The sequence below is a fragment of the Pseudochaenichthys georgianus genome, chromosome 17 (genome assembly GCF_902827115.2).
Source record: "Pseudochaenichthys georgianus chromosome 17, fPseGeo1.2, whole genome shotgun sequence".
NCBI lineage: Eukaryota > Metazoa > Chordata > Actinopteri > Perciformes > Channichthyidae > Pseudochaenichthys > Pseudochaenichthys georgianus.
The window spans coordinates 8185382-8210245 of record NC_047519.1 but is presented as its reverse complement, the minus strand read 5'-3'; the positions used below and the strand labels follow the sequence as shown (position 1 = coordinate 8210245).

The window sequence follows — 24864 nt, the reverse complement described above, 5'->3', positions numbered from 1 at the left end:
CGGCGGACAATGCCCAGGCGCTCCATGGTTGCGAACTCCGCCCTCGCCACAGCCAGCTTAGAAGGGTTCAACCACAGGGCCCTGGCGTAGACAGGAGTCCCCTCGGTAGTGATGTGGTGCTCCACGCCATGCTTAGTGGTAAGCGCAGAGAAGGTGGGCCGCGACAGGTCTGGAAACTCGGCCAACAGTCTGAGAAACGTGTCTGCCCCTGACAGCGAGCCCGACAGCCCGTCGTACGCTGCGCTGCCAAGTGTGCACACGAGGGAAGAAAATGTCAAGGCATCAACCAAACGCCTATTCTTAACGTCCACTAAGAGTCCATGAGCACACAAAAAATCCGCTACGAGGAGGGGAAAAGAAATGTCCGCTGTCACAAAATCCCAGCTGAAACGCTGTCCTCCGATGCACAAACACATAGGCCTCACGCCGTACGTGCGAATGGGACCGCCGTTAGCCGTCGTCAATCGCGGTCCGTGCCCTCCCCGGGTGACGTCTTCACTCGACGCGGGAACTACGCTCCGTTGAGCGCCTGTGTCACACAGAAACAGGCTCCCCGAAACGCTGCCGCCGACACTCAGGGCCACTACTGAGCGCCGGCCCCTCCGTTTCCCGGGGGTTTGTAGCTGCACGGAGCGATGCACTTCTTCGCCATTGTCCCGAAACGTGCGTGGTAAAAGCATTCTCCGGTGTCTCCACGCCGGCTCGCCACAGCCGTGTCCGGCCCCCGCCATGCTGTCTTAACTGCAGATGGGCCGCTGCGCGTCGCGGCTAACGTCTCTGCACCGGGCTGTTGTGTAGCCAGGAAAAAACGATCCGCTTCCTCAGCCAAGGCACGCGGCTCCGTGACAGGCGTGTTGGCCAGCGCCGTCTGGACCTGGGGAGGCAAGTGACACAGGAAAATCTCCGTGAATAAAATCCGGGGATCTTCCCCCCCTAGCAGATTTAGCATTTTCTCCATTAGCTGAGATGGCTTGCTGTCTCCTAGGCCTTGAATGTCAAGTAACTGGCGGGCCCTCTCCTTAGCAGATAAGCTAAATGTCTTAAGGAGGAGGGCCTTAATCGCCTCATATTTGCCATGATGTGGGGGGGCTGCGATGTATTTTTGTTGGGTAATCTATGGTAGGGCTAACCCATACAGTGGTGGGGCTCAAATCAGTATTTGTAATGTAATTATTTACATACACGCTATATCGCACCCCTTGACAGTGAAACGCACGCGTGAGGCTTTTATTAGTCTCCTTTTATCAGCTAAATTACATCCAGAACAACAGGTGTGAGTTAAACAATACAATAGCCTATTCTGCTAATTCCACGTTGTTACAACATACTACGCAGCGGCAGAAACAAGAAAAGTTGGCATATATAATTGACACGGAGAGAGAGAGGGAGGGAGAGAGACAGAGACACAGGTAAACAGAGAGAGACAGACACAGCACACAACAGGTAGCCTGTATCTCTATTGTCATACAAAACACTTTTTCAAATGACCCATTATTACAAAATATATTCAAAACTCACTATTGACTCTTCAGGTGGGTCGTATGACTCTGGCACCTGTTCGACTTGTACCTCAATGCGAGGGCGTTTAAGAACAAATCTATCCATCCGAAATATACAATTAATCCTAGAAATTCTGCTGTCTGTCTGCAATTTACTCGGCGCGAGTTTGGGGACTTTTCACTGTGAACTTGACGAATCAGTAATGCATGACGCAGCAGACCCAACGTAGTGCCAGGAAAAGGGAGTCGGAGGCGGTGTATTCAGAACAGAGTTCCAATCTTTATTATCCATTAATCATAGAGAGGTTAACACATCAACTGCTCTGCTTGACGAGCTAGCAGGAATGGGTGCTAACGCTACAGGTGTTCCCACTAAAGGGTCCGTGTGGCAACACAATAAGAGAGGTGAATTATGTCCAATAACGTGTCACCACAATATCACAATTCATATTTAATCTTCCAAATAGACGTGCATGTTGGTGGTAGTGGTACAAATGTATGTATTTTTCAATGATTGAGACATGTCCTTTGCATGTAAATGAGCATAACAAGCTATAAAATAGAGCTGCATGCATAATATTTGGTTATTTAATAATGAGCATTAATGTCCGTCAGTGACCTCCGCATGCTCTCAATCAGCGAGAGGCTCAGAATGAGGCACGAGGGTGGGTGTGCCTCTTTCTGTCATTTTTCATTATGTGTGTGACACAAAGTTAATACCTATCTCTGATCTGTTGTCTGTTACTCCGACAACAGTCCTCCTCCTGCCGTGCGTCAAACCCGTCACGTGGAGCCGCAGCGTTTTCGGAGTTTTTGGTTCGTAACGCACGCGCGCTGCGCTTGAGACACCTCCTCAAAGCCGGAGAGAGAAACCAGAGGAAAGTGAGGTACTGAAGGAGAACAAGTCAGAGAATATTTCCCGCCACCACAGCACCTGCCAATCTGATATTTTTACATTTATATGAGAGGGATTTTGTACATCATCCACAGATTTCTTCATGATGATGATACCCGGCACCCACTTGTTGTGCCTCTTCCTGCTCGCCTTCCCTCTTTCCTGGGCAGAGGACACAAAGAAAGATGTGAAAAAGAAGGATAATGACACAGGTGAGGATTATTTAATTTGTTATGATGTTTATGAATCATAAAAGCTCAGTTGATCTGATGAAATGTGTGTAAATGCGACACCATGAGGAAAAACAAGTGCAGCTTGTGATGTAAAGGTGCATGGACGAAATGAAATACATGTGTCCATCTAAGATTGACTTCTCCAAGTGTAGTCTTTAATAAACCATGTATCCATTGGCGTGTTTGGGATTTATAAGGTATTTATAAAATGCAGGTTGCTACCTGTGTCAATATGCAGGGCCAGCCCTAGAAATATGTGTGCCCTAGGCGAGATTATGATTTGGTGCCCCCCCCGCCCCTCCAAGCAATACACAATAGAATATATAAAGAATAAATGAAACATCTCTACAAAAGACCAATACCCTACAAAAACTGAAACGGATTGACATGTTGGTTATATACATAAAGAAGGTTTCAAATGTATTCATTATGGTATGAACATGTTTTAATTGGAAATATTTGTTTTAACATTTTAAAGTAAAATGCTTCAATCTGGTGCACTTTGAGCAGAATTACTAGAGACTAGATCCAGGGGGTACAACTCTAAAACACCCATATGAAAAAGATCGGTTTACATTTTAATAATCAAATAAGTATGAGAACATAACCAATAACCACCATAACCAATAACAAATAAATGTAACTTATTTTATTTTTGTTTACCTTATTTCACCTAGTTAACATTTATTTATTTATGCATTTTTTTTTTATATCTCCAGTTTTAAACGATATTTTTGGTTTACTGTCCTATAGTACATTGAAATGATTTCAAACCTGTTTTTATTTATCCTAATAATTATAAAGTTGTGCCTTGGAAATATTTGTTTACAAAAATTGTGACCAAACCGTTTGAGACCCATGAGATAACTTAGACTAAAGTGAACTATCTAAACACTCGGAGTCCTTTACCTCACTGAGCTGTAGTTATCAGCCTCAATCCAACAACAATCCGCGGTACCGATCCAGAGGCTCGCTCAGAGACTCGCTCGCACTCAGGCTGTGAGCTGCGCCTGATAAGTCAACATCCCCCACTTTCATCACTTACAGCGCCCATCGTACAGGGCAAATGCAAAATGTTGCCGGCCCGGGGTGCAAAGGGTGTTTACTTTATTCAATTATGAATGTAAATGTATTACATCAAGGGCAGAAAATTAGGCAGAATAAAAAAATAAAAATAATTATTACATTTTTTTTTTGTTATCATTTTTTTTCTCCCATCGCAGCGCCCCTCCAGATCTGGCGCCCTAGGCCACCGGCTAGTTCGCCAGTGTCTAGAGCCGGCCCTGTCAATATGTATTGTATGCAGGGGTGGACTGGGACTAAAAATCTGCCCTGGTATCTGATAGGGGTGTAACGGTACACGTACCCGTACCGAAATTATTCGGTACGGGCCCTTCGGTTCGGTACACGTGTGTACCGAAGTGTACCGAACGAATATAACGCTAAACGTAAAGAATTGAGAACGTGAACAACTTCTTGGAAGTAATCTCAGGTGCTGCGTCGCAGCATTCAGAGTAATTTCCTCACATTGGGCTCATCGCGTCATAGAGCGAGCAAGTCATTTCATTGGATGAGAGGGCATGCTATGAGAGCTGGTCAGAGGGATGCGTTCATATTTAGTCAGTAATTTGAGGAACTGTCGAAAATTAATGGCGAACGCAGATAAAGTTGAGCTCGAAAATCCTCCAGCATCATTGAAGTCTCCGGTTTGGGAACATTTTGGTTTCGCAGTTACATACAAGGATGACGGACAAAGACAGGTGGACCGAACCAAAGCTGTTTGTCGGCATTGTTCAACTAAAATTGGTTACGCGGCTGGCAACACATCAAACTGGCACACTCTTGAAAAGGCATCACTCGAACGTGAATATCACCGGTACCAAAAGAAAAAAGACTGAAGTGCAAACCCAACTCCCGCTAGCATTTAAAGAGCCTGTGACACGGTTTTCTCCCATCATCCAAACCCATCAATTTGAGTACATATTGTCCCATTGAAAACCGTTACTGAACTGATTTTGGATATTTGTACTTTGATAACCATTAATCTGCCTTCAATGTTGACAATTTTCTGGATCTTCTCGCGGATTCTTCAAGTCCCGCCAAATGATGGGTGACGTCATTGCGGGCACAGCGCTCCAGCTGCACCGTCCAGGATCCCAGCTTCTGCATGTAAACCTTTATATATACAGTCAGATGTAAACGCACGACGGCGCACACAGCAGCAAGCTCAGACAGCGATGACAGGTTAATGTTGAACGTGTCTGAGAGCTCATATGAGGCTGAAGGATCGGTTTATGTTGTATCTGTTAGAAGTTTAGGAATGAGGTGCGTCAATATGGGCGATCATATGGTCATGTAGCCAGTGGTGGACTGGGACTAAAAATCATCCCGGGACTCTCGACCGGCCCACTTCGGTACCGCTAGTAAATTGTCAACGGGGGGAGTGGGGGATGTCAGGGTGCTGTAGATAGTAAATGTAAATATGTAAATATTTGTGTCACTGCATCCTGGTAAAATACAAATATACTGTATAATGTCTGTGTCTTTGACATTAGCGCTGCTCGCCACCTGTGCCCTGTACTACGAAGCCAGTTCAACAGACCCTGGATATGTTTGAGTAACAAACAAACTAACAACAACAAACTAACAAACGAGATCTCGCTAAGCGGTCCGACGACGCTGGTTATCAACTCGGTAAATCAAGCCAGGGTTTCTCTCTCCAGCTGAGAGCACGTTCACGTCTAAGACACGAGTGGATCTGACTTTAATTACATTTGTCTCGAGTGTTTCGTCAACATAATGTGTTAAATAATACTTCTGCATCCAGTCTGTGACACTGTGAGTGTTGCACGGCCAGATGAGGCTCAGCTGACTCAGATAAGGAAATATATGATATATTATGATATTATATGATCGATGATCTGATTGATGATGTAATATGAATGATAAGTGCGACACGTCGGCGTCTTCTCTGCATACGGCAGTTTAAACTGTATTTCCTTTATCCTGTAATATGACTTGAGAGATTTAAACTCCGCACACTGAGTTGATCTCTTTTCTATAGACGCCGGAGGCGGGCAGCGTCAGGTAAAAGAAGTTATTTAGCCTTCTCAAACCTGAGCCTCACGCGCCGCCTATGGGGGATGTGCTAGTTACTTATCCGACCGGCCCACTTTCGGTACCGGCCCATCGGGATTCGTCCCGATGGCCAGTCCGCCACTGCACCCAGCCCACGTAAATTGTCAACGGGGGGAGCCTCGCTGCGGGGAAACGGTGGACCTAGTGTCCCGATCGGAGTGGGAATAATAATAATAATCCGTGCATTTTATCCATTAATTTCCCCAACATTGTGGTAAAAAAAAACACACGTTTAATCCATGTTGTTGGTGTACTACAACTACAAAAAGCATCGGTTTGTTTTCTCATCAGGAAATGCAGACCGGCTCAAACAAACGATTTTTAATCATCATCCTCACTCATCATTTAATGTATCATATGTTCGCCGAATTGACATGAAAGCACTAATAAATGTAGTTTCATCCACTTGAGTTTACAACCACAAAAATAATCGATTTGTTTTTATATCACATCCGACGGAAGGAAATTCAGCAGCTCTCACTCCCGATTTTTAATCTTAATGTAATCATCATCTTCACCACGATCATTTATGTTTATGTCGCCGAATTGACATGAAAGCACTGACAAATATGAATATACTGTGGTCAACTTCATTAAAACGTTATTAACATGCCTAATCTCAGTAATTCACCATTTCTACGCATGACAACACACTTTGTCCGTGTTTGGCTCTCGAAGCGTTCCCGCATTGACGTCACTTCCGGCTTCCCCCAAAACTTCAAAATGAGTCAAGGAATTTCCCCGCAATGTTGGAAATTATTGATATTTAACGGAACGGTATCGCTTTTTCTTTTTTAAACTGACGGTTCGAGATTACTAGTAGCCCAATATTTCATTGCACAACAGTTGTTGGGATGGTGTCACAGGCTCTTTAAGCCTCCACCACTCGCAAAAAGTTCAGACCGAGCCAAAGCTATTACAAACGCCATATATCCTTATGTTGCCATGTTAGCAAAGCGCTACCTGGCTGTATCTGCTACCTCTGTCCCTAGCGAGAGGGTGTTCTCCACAGCAGGAGACATTGCTAGTGCCTGCTGATCTGCCCTTTCGGCAAGCAATGTGGACAAGTACATTTTTCTTTAAACAACATGAAAATACAATGACAAGCAAGTCATAATGTCAAACTGGCTGCTTAGGTACTAGTACAGTACAGTTCAAATACAGATAATTTCAGTTCATCGAAATGCTGCACCTTAATGTTCATTTGATTATATTTTGTATTTATTTGAGTGAATATTCACAGTTTAATAATAATTAAAAACCCAAAACTAATAGTTTATGTTTTGTGAGTACTTGTACAGTAAAGTTCAAAAACAGATTATTTCAGTTCATCGAAATGCTGCAGCTTAATGTTTATTTTATTATATTTTGTATTTATTTGAGTGAATACATTATTCACAGTTTAATAATAATAAAAAATATATATATATATATGTTTTGTTTTGTGAAAAAAATGTCTGCTGTACCGAAAACGTACCGAACCGAACCGTGACCAAAAAACCGAGGTACGTACCGAACCGAAATGTTTGTGAACCGTTACACCCCTAGTATCTGACCCTGTCCGGCCCCCATGACATGTTGACAAGTAATACACTTTTGTTTGATCTATCGTTTTTTTTAATATTAGATATTACACCTACTCTCCCACTGTAAAAACAATACAGGGGATTTTACAGTAAATTACTGGCAGCAGAGTTGCCAACAAGTTACTGTATTTTTACTTTACAGTAGCGATCCTGTATTTTGTTTACAGTATCAAAATCAGTGTTGTATTTTTATATTACTGTAATTTTGTATGTTGCTGTCATCTCAAAAACAATATCTTACTGTGATTTATACAATACTGGTATTGTGAAATTACAATACATTACTGTTCTGTATACAGTATAATTTTACAGTAGTGTATGCATTAAAACAGTATATTACTGCAGTTTTCTCTTTAACCAATTTTAGATCCTTGTATCATTTGCAATAGGTGCTACCTGAAACGATAAACAAAAACTGGGATACAATTTAAATACAATATGTTTATTGATTTCCTTTCAATATTAAGTTCAATATGAAAAACATGGTCGAATAGGACAGTTCATAACAGATATAAAATACAACTGTTTATGACAGATGACATTGCACAGTTAATGACAGATATAAATACAACAGTTTATGACAGATTACATTGGACAGTTCATGACAGATTCAAATACAACAGACCAATTCAAATACAAAATAGTGTACAAGTAGTGAGGTCACAACTCAAATCACAACAGTAAATATTCTGTAATTATGTGAAAGTAAAAGGGTCCCCTGCAAGAGAAGTGGACAAAATGGAAAAGGCAGCATATCATTGAAAATGTTTGCTACTTCAAAACTGAACAATGGAATACTATAGAGATCATACATGTATGAAGCACACATACAAAACATGGGGAATTAAAATACATGTTCAGCTTTACATGTCAAAAGTAAAGTGTCAAACCAAATCCTTACCTAACATGATGAGCTTTGGTGTGCCTGGTGTGGTGTCTCGTCAATTGTGTTAGTCGTGTTTGTTTTATGTCTGTCACTTCATGTTTAGTCAGGTATGTAATTCCAAGTCTAGTAAGGTTTCTATGTAGAGTCACGTTTTCTTGTTACTTCATGTCTTGTCTGTCTATTTCATGTCAGGTCTCGTTTTCCCATTTCCTGTTTTATTTTGTACTTACCTCTTGTCTTTCCTTTCAGGTCCTTTTAATTCCTCACTTTGGGTGATTTTCCGTCCTCGTCAGTGTCTGCCCCGCCCCTGATTGTTCCCACCTGGTCCCTATTCCCTCATGTATAAATAGTCCTTGTCTCCTTTTGTCTTGTGCCAGTTCGTCTTGTTTCAGTGTGCTTCCATGTCCAGAGACCCAGCGTTAAAACCAGAGAGAAGAGTTTTGTTTAAAATCGAAAAGTTTTGTTTTGTCCTCGCTTGAGTGATTTTTTTGTTAAAACTTTGTTTTATTTTTTCATTAAAATCTGAGCCGTCGCATTTGAGTCCAGTATTTTTGTACCCTGTTCTAACAGAACAAACTGGCCAACATGGACTCAGCCGACTCAGAAAAAATTAAAGTGGATGTCAAAGAACAGAGAGCAGAGCTTGCTCACCATGCTGCACAGCTGGTCTCCATTAACAGAGGAGTTGGTAACCTCACTGATCGCCAAGCAGAATTCCAGGAGGCTGTAATGAATCAAGTTAATCACCTGGCGGTTCAAGTGCACAGAGCTCTTGCCCAGCTCGAGGCTGGATCATCTACACGGTCTCCTACTATGCCAAGCCCATCCGTTGCATCCGCTGGTGCTGCTGCAGACCACATTCCCTCTTCTGGAACGTCGCTTCGCCTTGCATCTCCAGAAAAGTTTTCCGGGGACTCTGGGGACTGTCGCCCCTTTCTGGTACAGTGTGAACTGCATTTCACCCATAACCCCTCAGCCTTTATCTCAGACCAAGCTAGAGTAGCCTTTATGCTGTCCCATTTAACCGGGCGAGCTGCTGCCTGGGCTACGGCCGAATGGTCCTCTAATTCTCCAGTGAGCCAGTCAGTGAACATGTTCTCAGAGACTCTAAGGCATGTTTTTGATCACTCTTCACCAGCCAGAGAGGCCAGCCGAGTGTTAATGCAGATTAAACAGGGACCCAGAAGAGTGGCAGATTATGCGATACAATTTCGCACTTTAGCAGCAGATAGCGGGTGGAACACCCCAGCCCTTATTGATGCCTTTATGAATGGATTAAAGGATTCTATTAAGGATCAATTAGCACCCCTGGAGCTACCAACAGATCTTAACTCTATCATTGCAATGTCTACCCGCATTGATATTAGACTTAATGAAAGGAACAGTGAAAGGTTAAGGACCAGCGTGCCCCACAACGCCCATGGATAAACAATACACCTCTGACAACATCATCCGAGGAACCAATGCAGCTGGGCGGAGCCAGGATCACGGCAGAGGAGCGACAGCGCCGTTTCCGTAAAGGATGCTGCTTCTACTGTGGACAACATGGCCATGCTGCATCTTCCTGCCCGTTAAAAGGACTAGCTCATCGGCGCGACGGAGGGCGCTGGTGAGCCGATTTTCTGCAGCTGACTTTCCTCCACGTTCATTGACCAAGGTAAAATTACAGTTACGTGACCACACCATGACTCAGGGGGTACTAGTGGATTCAGGGGCAGACGAAAGTCTGATGGACTGGGGTCTTGTTAAAAGACTGGGTATTACTACTGTTCCTTTGACTTCTCCTGTAGATGCCAGTGCCTTAGATGGCAAGCTGTTATTCAGAGTAACCCATATAACTGAACCCGTTCAAGTAACCATAGATGACATTCACACAGAAACATTAAGATTCCACTTATTTGACTCTGCACTTCACCCTATAGTTTTGGGACTTCCATGGCTCCTCAGGCACAATCCGAATATTGACTGGCGGTCGGGAAACATTATGAACTGGGGCTCTGATTGTAAAGTAACCTGCTTAGCCTCCCCTGGGAACTCCAGACAGTCTGTTAATCAGACAGACATCCCCAATAGAGTTACCACTGACATCAAGTCAGAGTATACTGACCTGTCCAGAGTGCCTGCATGTTATCTGGACTTAAAAGAGGTTTTTGACAAGACTAAGGCTACTTCGCTACCACCTCATCGACCTTATGACTGCCCTATTGACCTTTTGCCTGGAGCTCCGATCCCTAGAGGTCGGCTTTACTCCATCTCTGCACCAGAAAGAGGGGCCATGAAGACGTATATTGACTCTTCCCTTAAGTCTGGACCCATTAGACCGTCGTCATCACCTGCGGCTGCAGGCTTTTTCTTTGTGGGCAAGAAAGATGGTTCCCTCCGTCCATGCATAGACTATAGTCCACTCAATGGAATAACTGTCAAGAATAAATACCCCCTTCCACTAATGTCTACAGCGTTTGAACTGTTGCAGGATGCCCAAGTATTCACCAAACTGGACCTCAGAAACGCCTATCATCTCGTCAGAATTCGGGAGGGGGATGAGTGGAAAACAGGGTTCAACACTCCGAGTGGCCACTACGAATATCTTGTTATGCCTTTTGGTTTATGCAATGCTCCAGGTGTTTTTCAGGGTATGATCAATGATGTGTTGAGGAACTTTCTCAACAAGTTTGTCTTCGTCTACCTTGACGACATCTTAATTTTCTCACCGGATGAGGAAACTCACATTCAACATGTCCGCCAAGTACTCCAGAAACTGTTGGAGAATCAACTGTACTGCAAAGCTGAGAAATGTGAGTTTCATGTCAAGACGGTCTCCTTCCTGGGTTATATCGTCACCGCTAACCATGTTCAGATGGATCCAGTAAAGGTTAGTGCTGTGGAAGGTTGGCCAACTCCCACAAACAGGAAACAGATCCAACAATTCTTAGGCTTTGCCAATTTCTACAGAAGGTTCATAAGAAACTTTAGCACCATTGCGGCGCCATTACATGCACTAACCTCTTCTCATGTTGTTTTTAAGTGGAACACTGAGGCGGAGAAAGCCTTTCAAAGACTTAAGACGTTGTTCACAACCGCTCCAATCCTCACAGTGCCTGACCCGCAGAGACAATTCATTGTGGAGGTGGATGCCTCGAACGAAGGCGTCGGAGCGGTGCTCTCCCAAAGGTCTGCTCAGGACAACAAGCTCCATCCTTGTGCTTTCTTGTCACGGAAGTTGACAGACGCAGAGAGGAATTACGATGTGGGGAACAAGGAACTTTTGGCAGTAAAGATAGCCTTAGAAGACTGGCGTCATTGGTTAGAGGGGGCGGAACAACCATTTATAGTATGGACTGATCACAAGAACCTGGAATTCATTAGAAAATCCAAAAGACTAAACCCACGCCAGGCTAGATGGTCATTGTTTTTTAGTCGCTTTAACTTCACCTTGTCATACAGACCAGGCTCTCAAAATGTGAAACCAGATGCTTTGTCACGCATGTACGAGCCTGAACCTGCTGCCAAAAAACCTGAAAGCATCCTTCCACTTCATTGTGTGGTTGGGGCAGTTTCATGGCCAATAGAATCTGTGGTGAAGCACGCACATGGTGAGAGCCCGGCTCCTAGTGGTTCCCCGCAAAATAGGTTGTTTGTACCTGTTTCTGTTCGCTCACAGGTAATTCACTGGGCTCACACGTCTTTGCTCACCTGTCATCCGGGGGTTAAACGCACAATCTTTATGATAAAGCAACGTTTCTGGTGGCCGGCTATGGAGAAACAGGTGGCAGAGTATGTGGCAGCCTGCACCGTTTGTGCCAGAAACAAGACCTCCAAACAAGCTCAGATGGGTCTGCTGCAGCCTCTTCCTGTTCCACATCGTCCATGGTCACACCTCTCCATGGACTTCGTCACTGGATTACCCGTTTCCGAGGGAAACACCACCGTCCTGACGGTGGTGGACAGATTCAGTAAGATGGCACATTTCATTGCATTACCCAAGCTCCCCTCTGCCAAAGAAATGGCAGAGGTCATGTTACGTGAAGTTTTCCGCATTCATGGTTTTCCCAGGGATATCGTATCGGACCGAGGCCCCCAGTTCATCTCAGGTTTTTGGAAGGAGTTCTGCCATCTCCTGGGTGCCACCGTCAGCTTGTCTTCGGGTGACCACCCGCAGTCCAATGGCCAATCAGAGCGGATCAACCAGGAGCTGGAGACCTGTTTGCGGTGTCTCGTTTCCCAGAACCAGGCATCGTGGAGCAAGCACCTGGTGTGGGTCGAGTATGCTCACAACACACTGCCCACCGCAGCTACTAGACTTACTCCTTTCCAGTGTGTTTATGGTTATCAGCCACCCTTGTTCCCTGCCAATGAAGGTGAGGTCACGGTCCCGTCGGCACACGCCATGGTCCGTCGGTGCCGCCGGATCTGGGCAGGTGCTCGTCGTGCTCTCCTGCGCAGTGCCAGCCAGATGAAGAAGGTGGTGGATCGGCATCGCAGACCTGCTCCATCCTATAGGCCTGGACAAAGCGTTTGGCTGGCTACCAAAGACTTACCCCTTCATGTCATGTCCAGAAAGCTAGCCCCAAGGTTCGTGGGTCCTTTCCAGGTGTCTAAGGTGATTAACCCAGTGTCTGTGCGCTTACGTCTACCCAGGTCGCTCAAAGTCCATCCTACGTTTCATGTGGGGAAGGTCAAGCCTGTAAGAGAGAGTCCTCTGGTGCCCGCCTCTAAGCCCCCACCGCCTCCCCGGATGGTTGATGGTGGTCCTGTCTACACTGTTAAGAAACTGCTTGGAGTCCGTAACCGTGGTCGAGGGAAACAATTCCTCGTGGACTGGGTTGGTTACGGTCCCGAAGAAAGACAATGGGTCCCTGCAAGCTTCATTGTAGATCGGAGTTTGATCACTGACTTTTATCAGGATCATCCAGGAGGGTCTGGGACTTCCGGAGCAGTCCCTAGAGGGGGGGGTACTGTGGTGTCTCGTCAATTGTGTTAGTCGTGTTTGTTTTATGTCTGTCACTTCATGTTTAGTCAGGTATGTAATTCCAAGTCTAGTAAGGTTTCTATGTAGAGTCACGTTTTCTTGTTACTTCATGTCTTGTCTGTCTATTTCATGTCAGGTCTCGTTTTCCCATTTCCTGTTTTATTTTGTACTTACCTCTTGTCTTTCCTTTCAGGTCCTTTTTAATTCCTCACTTTGGGTGATTTTCCGTCCTCGTCAGTGTCTGCCCCGCCCCTGATTGTTCCCACCTGGTCCCTATTCCCTCATGTATAAATAGTCCTTGTCTCCCTTTGTCTTGTGCCAGTTCGTCTTGTTTCAGTGTGCTTCCATGTCCAGAGACCCAGCGTTAAAACCAGAGAGAAGAGTTTTGTTTAAAATCGAGAAGTTTTGTTTTGTCCTCGCTTGAGTGATTTTTTTGTTAAAACTTTGTTTTATTTTTTCATTAAAATCTGAGCCGTCGCATTTGAGTCCAGTATTTTTGTACCCTGTTCTAACACCTGGTATGGTCAGTTGAGCCTCAATTTCATCCTTGGTTGCTGACACCTCCACACACACACACACACACACACACACACACACACACACAATAATGTTCAAATTAATGTACAATGCAATATTTGAAAGGCATCAATTATTACATTTTCATTGCACAAGATCTCCGCTTACATCAGCCAAAAGGAAAAGAGCCTCTTCTTTTTCCTTGAAATGTGCCATGACCAGCAGAGAGATCTTGGTTGGAGGATTCCTCCTCGATGTGGACATTCTGTATCTCTCTCCTCCATTTGGTCCACTGACTGTTGAAGCTGTTTAGCCATATAATACTGCAACTCAATCTCAAAATAAAATACGAACTTTTAGGGGGGAAAAAAAACCGGAAATAATAACGTTTATAAACCTAAATAATCCGTTAAAGGTCACAGCGGTTCTCTCCTCTTGCTCCTGATATTTCCACCCCGAAATATTGTAACAACAAAAGTTACTGTAACATTACAGCACTATTTACAGTATTGCTGTAATATTACAGTATTGTTTTTAAATTGCTGTATACATTTCCTGCCTAAGGATAATATTCCCACAATGTATCACACTGTATTACAAATTCAAAGTAAATTACTGTGGGTAATACAGCAATTTACTGCCTACATTACAGATTTGTTTTACGGTGCATATAATAATTGTTTTATTTATTTTATTGCTTGCATGAGCAACACACACTAACTGGAAAAACTAAGTTGAATATACTTGTCTTCTCCATAGTACTTACCACCTCTTGCTCTTGCCCTGCACTTGCATGTGCCATACAAGTGCTTGTTGAGCTGGTTCTTCCACCTGCTCAACTCTCTGTCCTCATGAACGCAGGCTGGCTGTATATCTGAACTCAGACTCGCGCCCTCATCACTCTCTTCATCATCTTGTACTTCTAAGCTGCTGATAGTAGCACTAGCAGGTCTGTCAATTTGCGACATTTAGGGTGTGTTCACACCTAATAGTCTGCTCTCTGGTGCGCACCAGACCACAGTTTGTTACATTGTTTCATTTTTCAGAAGGTTCGGGTTTGCGTTCACACTGGCAAAAACTCAAAGGGACTATAAACTTTAAACACAAGTCATGTGCACGGAAATGCTGTTCAACCATTGGTCAGACATTAAGGGGGTACAAACGCAAATCCCGGCAATTTCTAGCGGAGCCTCCGCCATGGAGCATCGGCACTTTCGATTTAACTGTATACAGTTTGGCTGAAACTAACTGACAAGAAAACAGCGGAGAAGTAACGGGCAGAAACCCTCCTTTTTACGCAGCGGTCAGACGGCGACACATATTCAGTTGGCAGTTGCTTTGGCATTAGGGCAGGGATATCTAGATACTTCCCAAGGTTTGACATAATGAATTGTGCTACTTTTAAAGCAAGCAACGATTTTCAAATCTGTAATCAAAAAGCTCCTCAAAAACGCTATCGAAGCAGTTCCTGCCGTTGCTACGTTAGTTCAAACAGTAACAACGGACTATTTTTCTTAGCGGATGCATGTACATTTAAATACATACAACTATTTTTTAAATCAATAAAATAATTTTCTAAATCCACAAAAGCATTTCAATTAATATTGGGAGTCATGTCGTTACTTTGTTGAGAATGTGGCCATGTAATAAGCGGCATAATGTGCAGCAGCGCGGTCATTATGGGGAAAAGAACACCTTCATGCCGATCTAGATCCCTCCGCTTCGCGTCGGGCTCCTGATCAGCCTGTCGGTGTTCTTTTCCTGCTTATCCATGAGAGACGTTCTGCAGAGGAGGGGTGTTTCACCGACGACAGGTGTTCTTACTTTTATGTAGCTGACGGAGAATGTTTACTTTACACGACACTGTTCAACACTTAATTCTGCTTTACTCTTTAACTAAACAACCGCGGATGTCTTGAAAGACTCTTTCGCTAAAGATTTTTGAAGATATCTGCGTTCTTGTGACACGTAAATACTGCGCTTCCTATGTTTTGGTGCGGACTGCGTTCACACCAGCAATGAACCGCTCCAGAGTTCGCAAGCAAGCGCTCCGAGACCACCTATTTTAGCGGACCAGAGTCCGGTTGTTTAGTTCACTTAAGAGGTCTCGGACTGCGTTCACACCGACCCAAATGAACCGCACCAAGCGGCTAAACGCACCAGGGTTCGATTCAACCGGACTATACAAGGCAGGTGTGAACGCACCCTTAGATGCTTCACCTGCTAGTGAATTCATCTTTTCTTCTCTTGCCTTTTGGCCCCACCCTTTTCTTTTAATTTTCTTAGATTTGTATCCATGTTTTTTCATTCTCCCTGTCATTCATAATCCCTTCTCTTTGTATGATACACCATCATCACATAGAGAGGTGAAGTCCCTCTCTTTCCGGTGGAACTCATGGGACCTTATTTTGGAAAAATTATGTATTAAAGTCAATGGGGAGAGAAAACGTATCTTTCCATCCTGTTTGAATTGTGCCATGAATTACACATATGATGTTTGTCAATCTTAAAAAATCATTTCCGTGTCAAAAAAGTCACAGTTTGTCGTAAAACTGTTGAAATATAAGACTAGAAAAATACGCAACTAGAAAGACTACAAATCCCAGAGTGATGTTACGGACTACAAATCCGTAAGTGATGTTTGTTTTCCTTGTTTTCCTCCACTAAATATAAGAGATAGCTAAGATAAGATAACTTTAACAAGATGCTTGTGTGCTTTGTACCAGGTTGTTATCATACCAGCAATGGGTCTTACTTGTTCTTTCGCTTCCCGTCTGATGAAAGGACCAGGAGTGGCTGGATCAAGTTAGCTAACTAGCTAGTAGCAAGCACGTTAGTTATCATTACAGCCTTAGCCTTGTCCTTTGTATTAGCCTTAATATGAAGTAACATCAAGTAACCCAACATGTTAAACAGTAACGGAGCGTCCACACTACAGCTTCAAAAATAGCTTGGAGCTGGGCGTGTCTGGAGCTTGGGGATTTTATTCAAGCAACACGGCCAACAACCAATCACATGAATCTCCCGCCCCCGACATACAAAGCAAAAAACCCCGGGGATTGTATGGGAGCAATATATAAATATATATAAACTCCCCAAACAGGCGAAAACCTACCAGTTTCCCCCACTGTCTCTGCCACCTCCCTCCATGCCTGGTTCCTCCGGTTTGTATCCCGGTAGGTGAAGAGAGTCTGGTCATACAAAACCGGGTGATTTGCTACGGCGATAGTTAGTTTCTCCTCCGACTTTTTTTGAAATATAGAAATGAACGGCGGGATATCTCTCCCAGCTTACACGCGGTTTGATTGGCTACGGCTTCAGCTGTCAGATTTTGGGAAACGGGATTTGATTGGATGGCGCTGGCTACTCCGGCGTCTCTGGCGTCAGAAGTTGAACATTGTTCAACTTCTGAGACGGACCGCTCTGCTACCCACAATTCAGTTCGGCGAAAAAGCGAGGCAACGTGACGTCACCCCATTGAAAGTGAATGGGCAGATTGGAGCTTTCGACGCTGTCGACGCTGTCAACGCTGTAGTGTAGACGGGCCGTTAGAGTAGTAGTCATATTTCGTGAACCCTTTGAAGAGTGCTGTCACTGGTGCGATCATTCTATAATACACCGTTTAAGCCCGGATGCCCCCTCCCCCGCTACATTAGCATCGTCGATCTCTTCTACTTCATGCTATCTGCACAAATGGTTAACATTGAACATTAAAAAGATCAGGCAGTTCAGAGAGAATCAAAGGAAGGCAGGCAGGCAGCTTTGCATGACATTCTTCTGTACGTGTTTCATTGTGGTGATGATGACAGTAGTGACGGCCATCTTGGTGACGTGTGTTGTGCAAGACCAGAGATGTAGTTCATTCAGCGGTTTCACACAAAATAAAGTGTTACTTCACGGTTTGACGGCAATTATCTTTTAAATTGACAAACATCATATGTGTAATTCATGGCACAATCCAAACGGGATCGAAAGATAAAATGTATCCCGACGCCATACATAATTTTTCCGAAATAAGGGTTGCGGTTGAATAGTTCATTTTGCTTAGGAACCTTCCTAATGGAGTGAAATGACCCGGAAGTACCTCAGTGGCAGCCATGATAAGAGCCGTTCAAATTCTCTACAATGATAGGAAAGGAGGTTATAAAGGAAGTTTGAAACCTCCTTTCCTATCATTGTAGAGAATTTGAGCTTAGCTTAGGAGCCACTGGACCTCCCTTTACAAAAGAAAAGTAGAAAATGCTACCCCACAATGCCTTGCGGCCGCAGCATTTGCCGTCACACAACAGTCGGCCGTTCACGGAAACAACCGATTATGACCGAGAAATTATATCATGAAAGTTATGGTGCTTATTAAGCATTTTAAAACGTATGTGGTGAGTTGCCAAAGTGCTTTGTTTTGAACGCACATCAGTATTATAATCAAAAAGAGAAATATGAACGTTAGTTTTCACTGAAATTATCAAATAAAGTCAACATTTCACAGTCTTTACTGAGCTGTGTGGGGTTTGTTCAACTTTTAAAAGATGTTTGAATGGTGATATACACAGTGATAGATGTTAAGGGCTAACGTTTATAATAAATACATTTGTATTGATTTTAAGATATTTTCATACAATCATACGTATTTGGATAATTTGTATTAATGTGGACCGGAGGGAGAGGGTGACGAGCATAATATTCACTTTCCTTTTTATTTCAATTCCAACTTTGGTCACGAAGAATATGTTTATCTCTCTCTGTTCATAAAGCATAAAACAACACCATCAGAGCACGGTGCAGAGTCTCTAGATGAGTTTACAGTAGTCCGTCATTCTTATTATACATCATGTCCGCTGTATAAAAAACTGTAGTTCCCCCACAGCAGCAGACGCACATTTATGACGTCCGCTGGCGCATCATAAATACGTCGGATAGTGAAAGTGCATGCACCCTTGACGACCGGCCGTTCTGTGGTTCTCCAGATTCTACAGATGGCCAGTCCGCCCCTGATTGTATGTGTATTTTGTCATCATAAAATGACATCTATTGTTCTGTTCATCACAAGTTTTTGCAATGAAGCGTTTTACAATTCCACATTAACTTTTATAAGTCGGTTTATTCTAGTAAAATTGAAGTTATAAACAGTTCTTTAAAAAACGTTTTTGAAGTCTATTAGTTTTGAGCTTTTATTGCAGGTTGTAAAGTATATCTAACGTTGTTTGATCCCATCAGGAGTTACTTTATCAAATTCCATTTAATTTATGCAAACATTTGGAACATTTCCTCCATTTAAAGTATCTGAAACTCCTGCATATTTTTGTAATTAACCTATGCTCTGGTACATCTGGTATGATTCTATGGTAAAGTAAATCATGAAACTGTCAGAGCATCTTAGGGTTCTGATCTTGAGTTTATGACAGCTTTAATTTGGGATGAATATGGTTTCATTTTGGGCTGATTCACTTTGTTTTTCCTGGAGAGTTGCAACACAGTTTGAAAAAGTATTGGCATTAAAATATACCTAAAACCCCCAAAATACTATTACTTATAATCTGTATATATTATATAGTCTATACTTTATGTGGCAGCTGGGAAGGATGTAGACAAATGCTGGGTAGCAAATCTATAATAAGTCGCCATACTATTATTGTCTATAAATATTACATTTCTTAAAAATAGATGTTGTCATATAAATGTAGTGCAGTAAAAAGTACAAAACGTGCATCTTAGATTCCTTGGAGTACACTCCCCACACGCACATACACAATGTACCCGCGACTGTTACAATGAAGGCTCGATAATCAGCTCACGGCATATAGGTGTAAGCAGGGGTAAAGTGCTATTTTTGTAAGTCGTGGTGGACCTAACCTCCTCTCCCAGGAGATCTCCCCCGGGAGATTTCTTTTGAAAATATTAAAGTTAAATGCATCAATCTGGTGCACTTTGAGAGCAAAATTAAGAGATCTATGAATACCTCTCTCAACACCCATATGAAACAGAACTGTAAACCGATTTTCTATTTCTTTATTGATATTTTACAAATCACTCAACATTTAACCTGTATTCTTGTTTTACTGTGTCATATAGTATTTCATACTTGTTTTTCATTTATTCTCTTGTCTTTTTTTTACCTAAAGGCCTAATGATCATATAAACGTGTGCCTCAGAAATAATTGTTTAGATTAATCGTGACCAAACCGTTTGAGCCCCACTGAGATAACTTAGACTAAAGTTAACTATCGAAACACTGAGAGAGTTCTTTACTTCACCTGAGTTGAGGTTATCTCAGCCTCTCAGTCTGACAGGAGGGAGTTCTCCCTCCACCTTCTTGTTGTCTCTACGTGTAGGCCTACTGTAGCATATTATTTTCGGATCAATCATTTTTCAAATTATTTAAAAAGACACATACAGTGGGGCAAAAAAGTATTTAGTCAGCCACCAATTGTGCAAGTTCTCCCACTTAAAAAGATGAGAGGCCTGTAATTTTCATCCGAGGTACACTTCAGCTATGAGAGACAGAATGGGGGGAAAGAATCCAGGAAATCACATTGTAGGATTTTTAATGAATTAATTGGTAAATCCCTCGGTAAAATAAGTATTTGGTCACCTACAAACAAACAAGATTTCTGGCTCTCACAGACCTGTAACTTCTTCTTTAACAGCCTCCTCTGTCCTCCACTTGTTAACTGTATTAATGGCACCTGCTTGAACTCGTTATCAGTATAAAAGACACCTGTCCACAACCTCAAACAGTCACACTCCAAACTCCACTATGGCCAAGACCAAAGAGCTGTCAAAGGACACCAGAAACAAAATTGTAGACCTGCACCAGGCTGGGAAGACTGAATCTGCAATAGGTAAGCAGCTTGGTGTGAAGAAATCAACTGTGGGAGCAATTATTAGAAAATGGAAGACATACAAGACCACTGATAATCTCCCTCGATCTGGGGCTCCAAGCAAGATCTCACCCCGTGGGGTCAAAATGATCACAAGAACGGTGAGCAAAAATCCCAGAACCACACGGGGGGACCTAGTCAATGACCTGCAGAGAGCTGGGACCAAAGTAACAAAGGCTACCATCAGTAACACACTACGCCGCCAGGGACTCAAATCCTGCAGTGCCAGACGTGTCCCCCTGCTTAAGCCAGTACATGTCCAGGCCCGTCTGAAGTTTGCTAGAGAGCATTTAGATCAGGGGGGTCAAACTCAATTTCATTGCGGGCCACATCAGCATTATGGTTGCACTCAAAGGGCCGGTTGTAACTTTAAGACTATATAAAAATACATATATGAATATTTAATATATATCAAATAATGTATTATATTACATTATTGCCTCTGCATTGGATTATTATCGGATAGGGTAATAACTTCATAATTAACTACGTCTGAAAGCAGAAGTCTAGGGCAAATAATTGCAAGTCTCTTCAGTGAGAATGTCACAAAATGATTTAAAAAGAAAAGTCAAAATAAAAAAAATTAAGGGACATTTTGAAAGAAGTTACATTTAAAAAAAGAAAAGTCAAATTCTGAAATGCATTGTGGGACATGTAGTTTTTTGGCAACGTGCTTCTGTCAAGTAGCATGTAACCGCATAATAAACATATCATATTTTTTGCAAGCTCTTGTGGGGCCACATGAAATGAAGTCGCGGGCCGGATCTGGCCCCCGGGCCTTGAGTTTGACACCCCTGATTTAGATGATCCAGAAGAGGATTGGGAGACTGTCATATGGTCAGATTAAACCAAAATAGAACTTTTTGGTAAAAACTCAACTAGACGTGTTTGGAGGAGAAAGAATTCCAAAATATTTGAACAATTATAATTTTGAGAAGATGATGGCGCTACATTAAAAATGTACAATCACCAAGTTGATTACAAGTCGTGTTTTTGGCAACATGAATATTTCAATAAGTAGTTACCAAATATTTGACTCATAAGCCCAAATGTAAACCTGCTGGTGGCACCAGAATAGAGGTTGTCAGGCAAACCAAGGCAAGTTTATTTATATAGCACCTTTCAACACAAGGCAATTCAATGAGGTCACCACAGTCCTTAGTATTTATCTCCTGGGAACCATTGATGTCTCTACCCAATTTCATGGAAATCCATCAACTTGTTGTTGAGATATTTAAGTACTTGCAGTCGTGAGTTATACAGAGTGACATGGATATGTACTGTAAAGATCAAGCTAACAAAATAAGCAAAAACAACAGAACCTTCAACTAGTAAGGAGCCGTTTTAATATTCTGCAAGGATATATAATTACTCCAAGATTGTATTTCCTTTAATGCGAGCCAAATTGTTTCCATCTAACTCTTCCCTCTGTTATGAAAAAAGAGAGGAGACGCAGACTTCAAGGTGACCAGAAGCACATCCTTCAGTCGACAGGCTGATAGATGATGCCCTCGTAAAATGTAATAAGTATTATAACCCTCTCCAGGTCTTGCATCAGGATGGCCATAAAGCAAAGAAAGAGGCCAATAACGACTTGCAGTTGTTCTAACTCAGGGAAAGCCTTACAAAGATCAACTCAGTCTGCACATGGAAGGACGCCCACAAGGTAAAGTCAATGAGGCTCCTTGACTTGTTTGGAGGGAAATGTGCATTTACTTTAGCTACAAATTCAACATACTAAATAAATCCAGTTTTCTTTGTGGGTGGCGAGCCCATATTGTGGCCTCACCAACAACGCCCAATGGTTCCAGAACCGATTCCAAGAGTGGGTTTACTGTACGGTTGATCTCTGCATTTGTGGTCCAGTCCTACGCTTTCTTAAATCGCTGGTGCCTTGGTAGAGGCTACTGCCTGTACAATAAGGGACTCTCTGTACCCGACAATACAGCTCCCACAAACCCATTCACCATAATAAGGTGCCGATTGAAATTGGACAGCAAAGAGCTCTGACCTCAGACAGAAGCTTTTGGTGCACCTTCACTATGAAAGTCGCATGTTGAAGTGGTGTAGACGTCTGATCAGTGTGACTCCTGGACACCTACTTGAAAAAGGTATTCCTGACAGGTCCGACTGGAAGGTAACCCCAGAACAACCAGAAAACCCATCTGGATAATATCCTTATAAAAGAATTCCACTTCAAGGTGAGGAGAATGAACAAAAGGCCTATTGTTTCGTGGCCAGAATGTATGTAGTTCGCAAGAGTGTGTTTTTTGTTTTTCTCAGGAACAGAATCCAACTCCGAACAAAAAATACAGAGATCATTACATTAGGGAATGTTTACCAAGAGTTTTTTACCGTCTATTATTAACTGTTCTATTTTTTCCATTTTTAGTTTTGGGCCAAACTAGGACCAGACGACTGTTCGCAAGGCGAAAGCTTTCTCCGCCGCCAGAAAGTCAAACTCCTGTAAGCTTTCTTTGTTACTCTTAAACAGCCTTACTTCTCAATGAATCAGTTCAGTCAGACAACTCACGTGTTTCTTAATATGTTTATTATAAGCAGCATATCGTTTGAGTTTGGCGTCTAGGCTCAGGCCTCATCACTCCACAGATTTACAAAGAACATTGAGTGATGATTAGATAACTATCCCCGAGCCTACAGGTGGAAGCTGGGGTGGAGCTGGGGTGGTGGTGGTGGGGCAGGCAAGCAGCAGCAACATGAAACACAGCAGCAGGAACATGAACGTAGCAATAGCAAGTGAAATAGAGCGGCATGTTTAGGAGAATGTGTTTGGTTGGTTGAAAGAGGGACGAGGTGCGTCACGTGTTAATGTATCATTGGTGCTCGAGTTGACTGCCTGAACTAGCTCGCAGGCTTCGCCCCATTTGTGAATGCTTAAAATGACATGGGTTTGGAGTAATCTTGAGGACTGTATGCTATTTAAGTTATGTATTTGTTCACACGTTGAACCTATTTTTCCATGTTTCAGAAGCACAAGTCAAACGCCATGAGCCCTGCACCTCGATGCGGCCGGCTGATGGAGAACTGCTCAGCCTACGTCCCGTGCTGCGACCCCTGCGCCTCCTGCCGCTGCCGACTCTTCAACACCATCTGTCACTGCTGGAGGACCAACCCGCTGTGCTTAATGAAGACGTAGATAAAAACAAGTACAGGACCAGCACCTGGACATACATGTAGACAGGGATACACATACATTTTGTTTCCATTGTACAGAGCACCAGAGTGATGGAAGTTGATATGGGAATGAAGCCTGTGTGTTTCTGTCTTCAGTCTTCTGAGATATTGATACAAAATTACTCACATAAATGTTTACAGCATATCCAAATACCTAATGTGTGTGTAACAACCGATGACCGACATATGCTATTTTATGTATGTATGTATTGTGCCTTGGGTATTACCCACATTATTGCTGCTTTACCACTTCTGCTCCCCTGACGTTTCTAATATGTGGGAACCAATAAGAACAGGCTCACATTAGAACATACATCACTCTTTTTTTATCAAACTCAATGCCCTAAAGATAAGACATGGGGGAAAAAGCTAAATCAGTCATAAAAAAAGTAGATGTTTCTGTTCCTATGTAAATAAGCCTTGGAGATCAGATAATACAGTGTTGTATTAGAGTCCCAAAATCTGGAGTTATTCATTATTCACATGTGGATTTATGAGTTTTAACTATTTTTTGCTATTGAATAAATATATCACAAGCCAAAATTATCTTTGTGTTTTTGTTCCTTTCCTTGTTTTTTCCCCATGGAAATATCCTAAAATGCATACATGGATACATTAGAATGCAAGTCACTTGCATGAGATCTATGGGAGACCATGTTTGGTTTGGGCAATATGGGGGACATTATCAACACAAAGGCCAAACATTTTAAGTTTAGCAAATGTTGCTGGCAGCTGCTTTGAATATTTTTCCAAGGGGGTGATTTGGAAAGCTGAAAATTATTGAATGAGAACAATATGTGTAGGGAGCCAAGTGTATGGGCTCAGAACAGTCTCATAATACACACATGCACACAGAAGGATTCACACTTGTGTTTTTCAATGCACACACAAATATGTTCCGTTTCATATACATGAAAATACAGAAACAAGTTTTACATGTGTATTTTTGATCATCACATAATTGTTTTCCGTTTAAAACCGCTGCACCTACAAACGTGAATACAGCTGCTTTATTTATGTCTGTATGAAGTTGTTGTGAGTGTGGAGGGAGCAGCTACAGGTTCGTATG

General features: G+C 42.8%; 1 protein-coding gene across 1 annotated transcript; it reads left to right on the top strand.

Moving 5' to 3' along the window:
• Positions 1–2277: 2277 nt before the first annotated feature.
• On the top strand, positions 2278–24325 carry asip2b (agouti signaling protein, nonagouti homolog (mouse) 2b). The gene is made up of 4 exons (XM_034103610.1): positions 2278–2386; positions 2490–2606; positions 22993–23066; positions 23590–24325. Exons 2-4 carry the CDS (start codon positions 2498–2500, stop codon positions 23755–23757), a joined length of 351 nt encoding a protein of 116 aa, XP_033959501.1. The 5' UTR covers positions 2278–2386; positions 2490–2497; the 3' UTR covers positions 23758–24325.
• Positions 24326–24864: the final 539 nt, after the last annotated feature.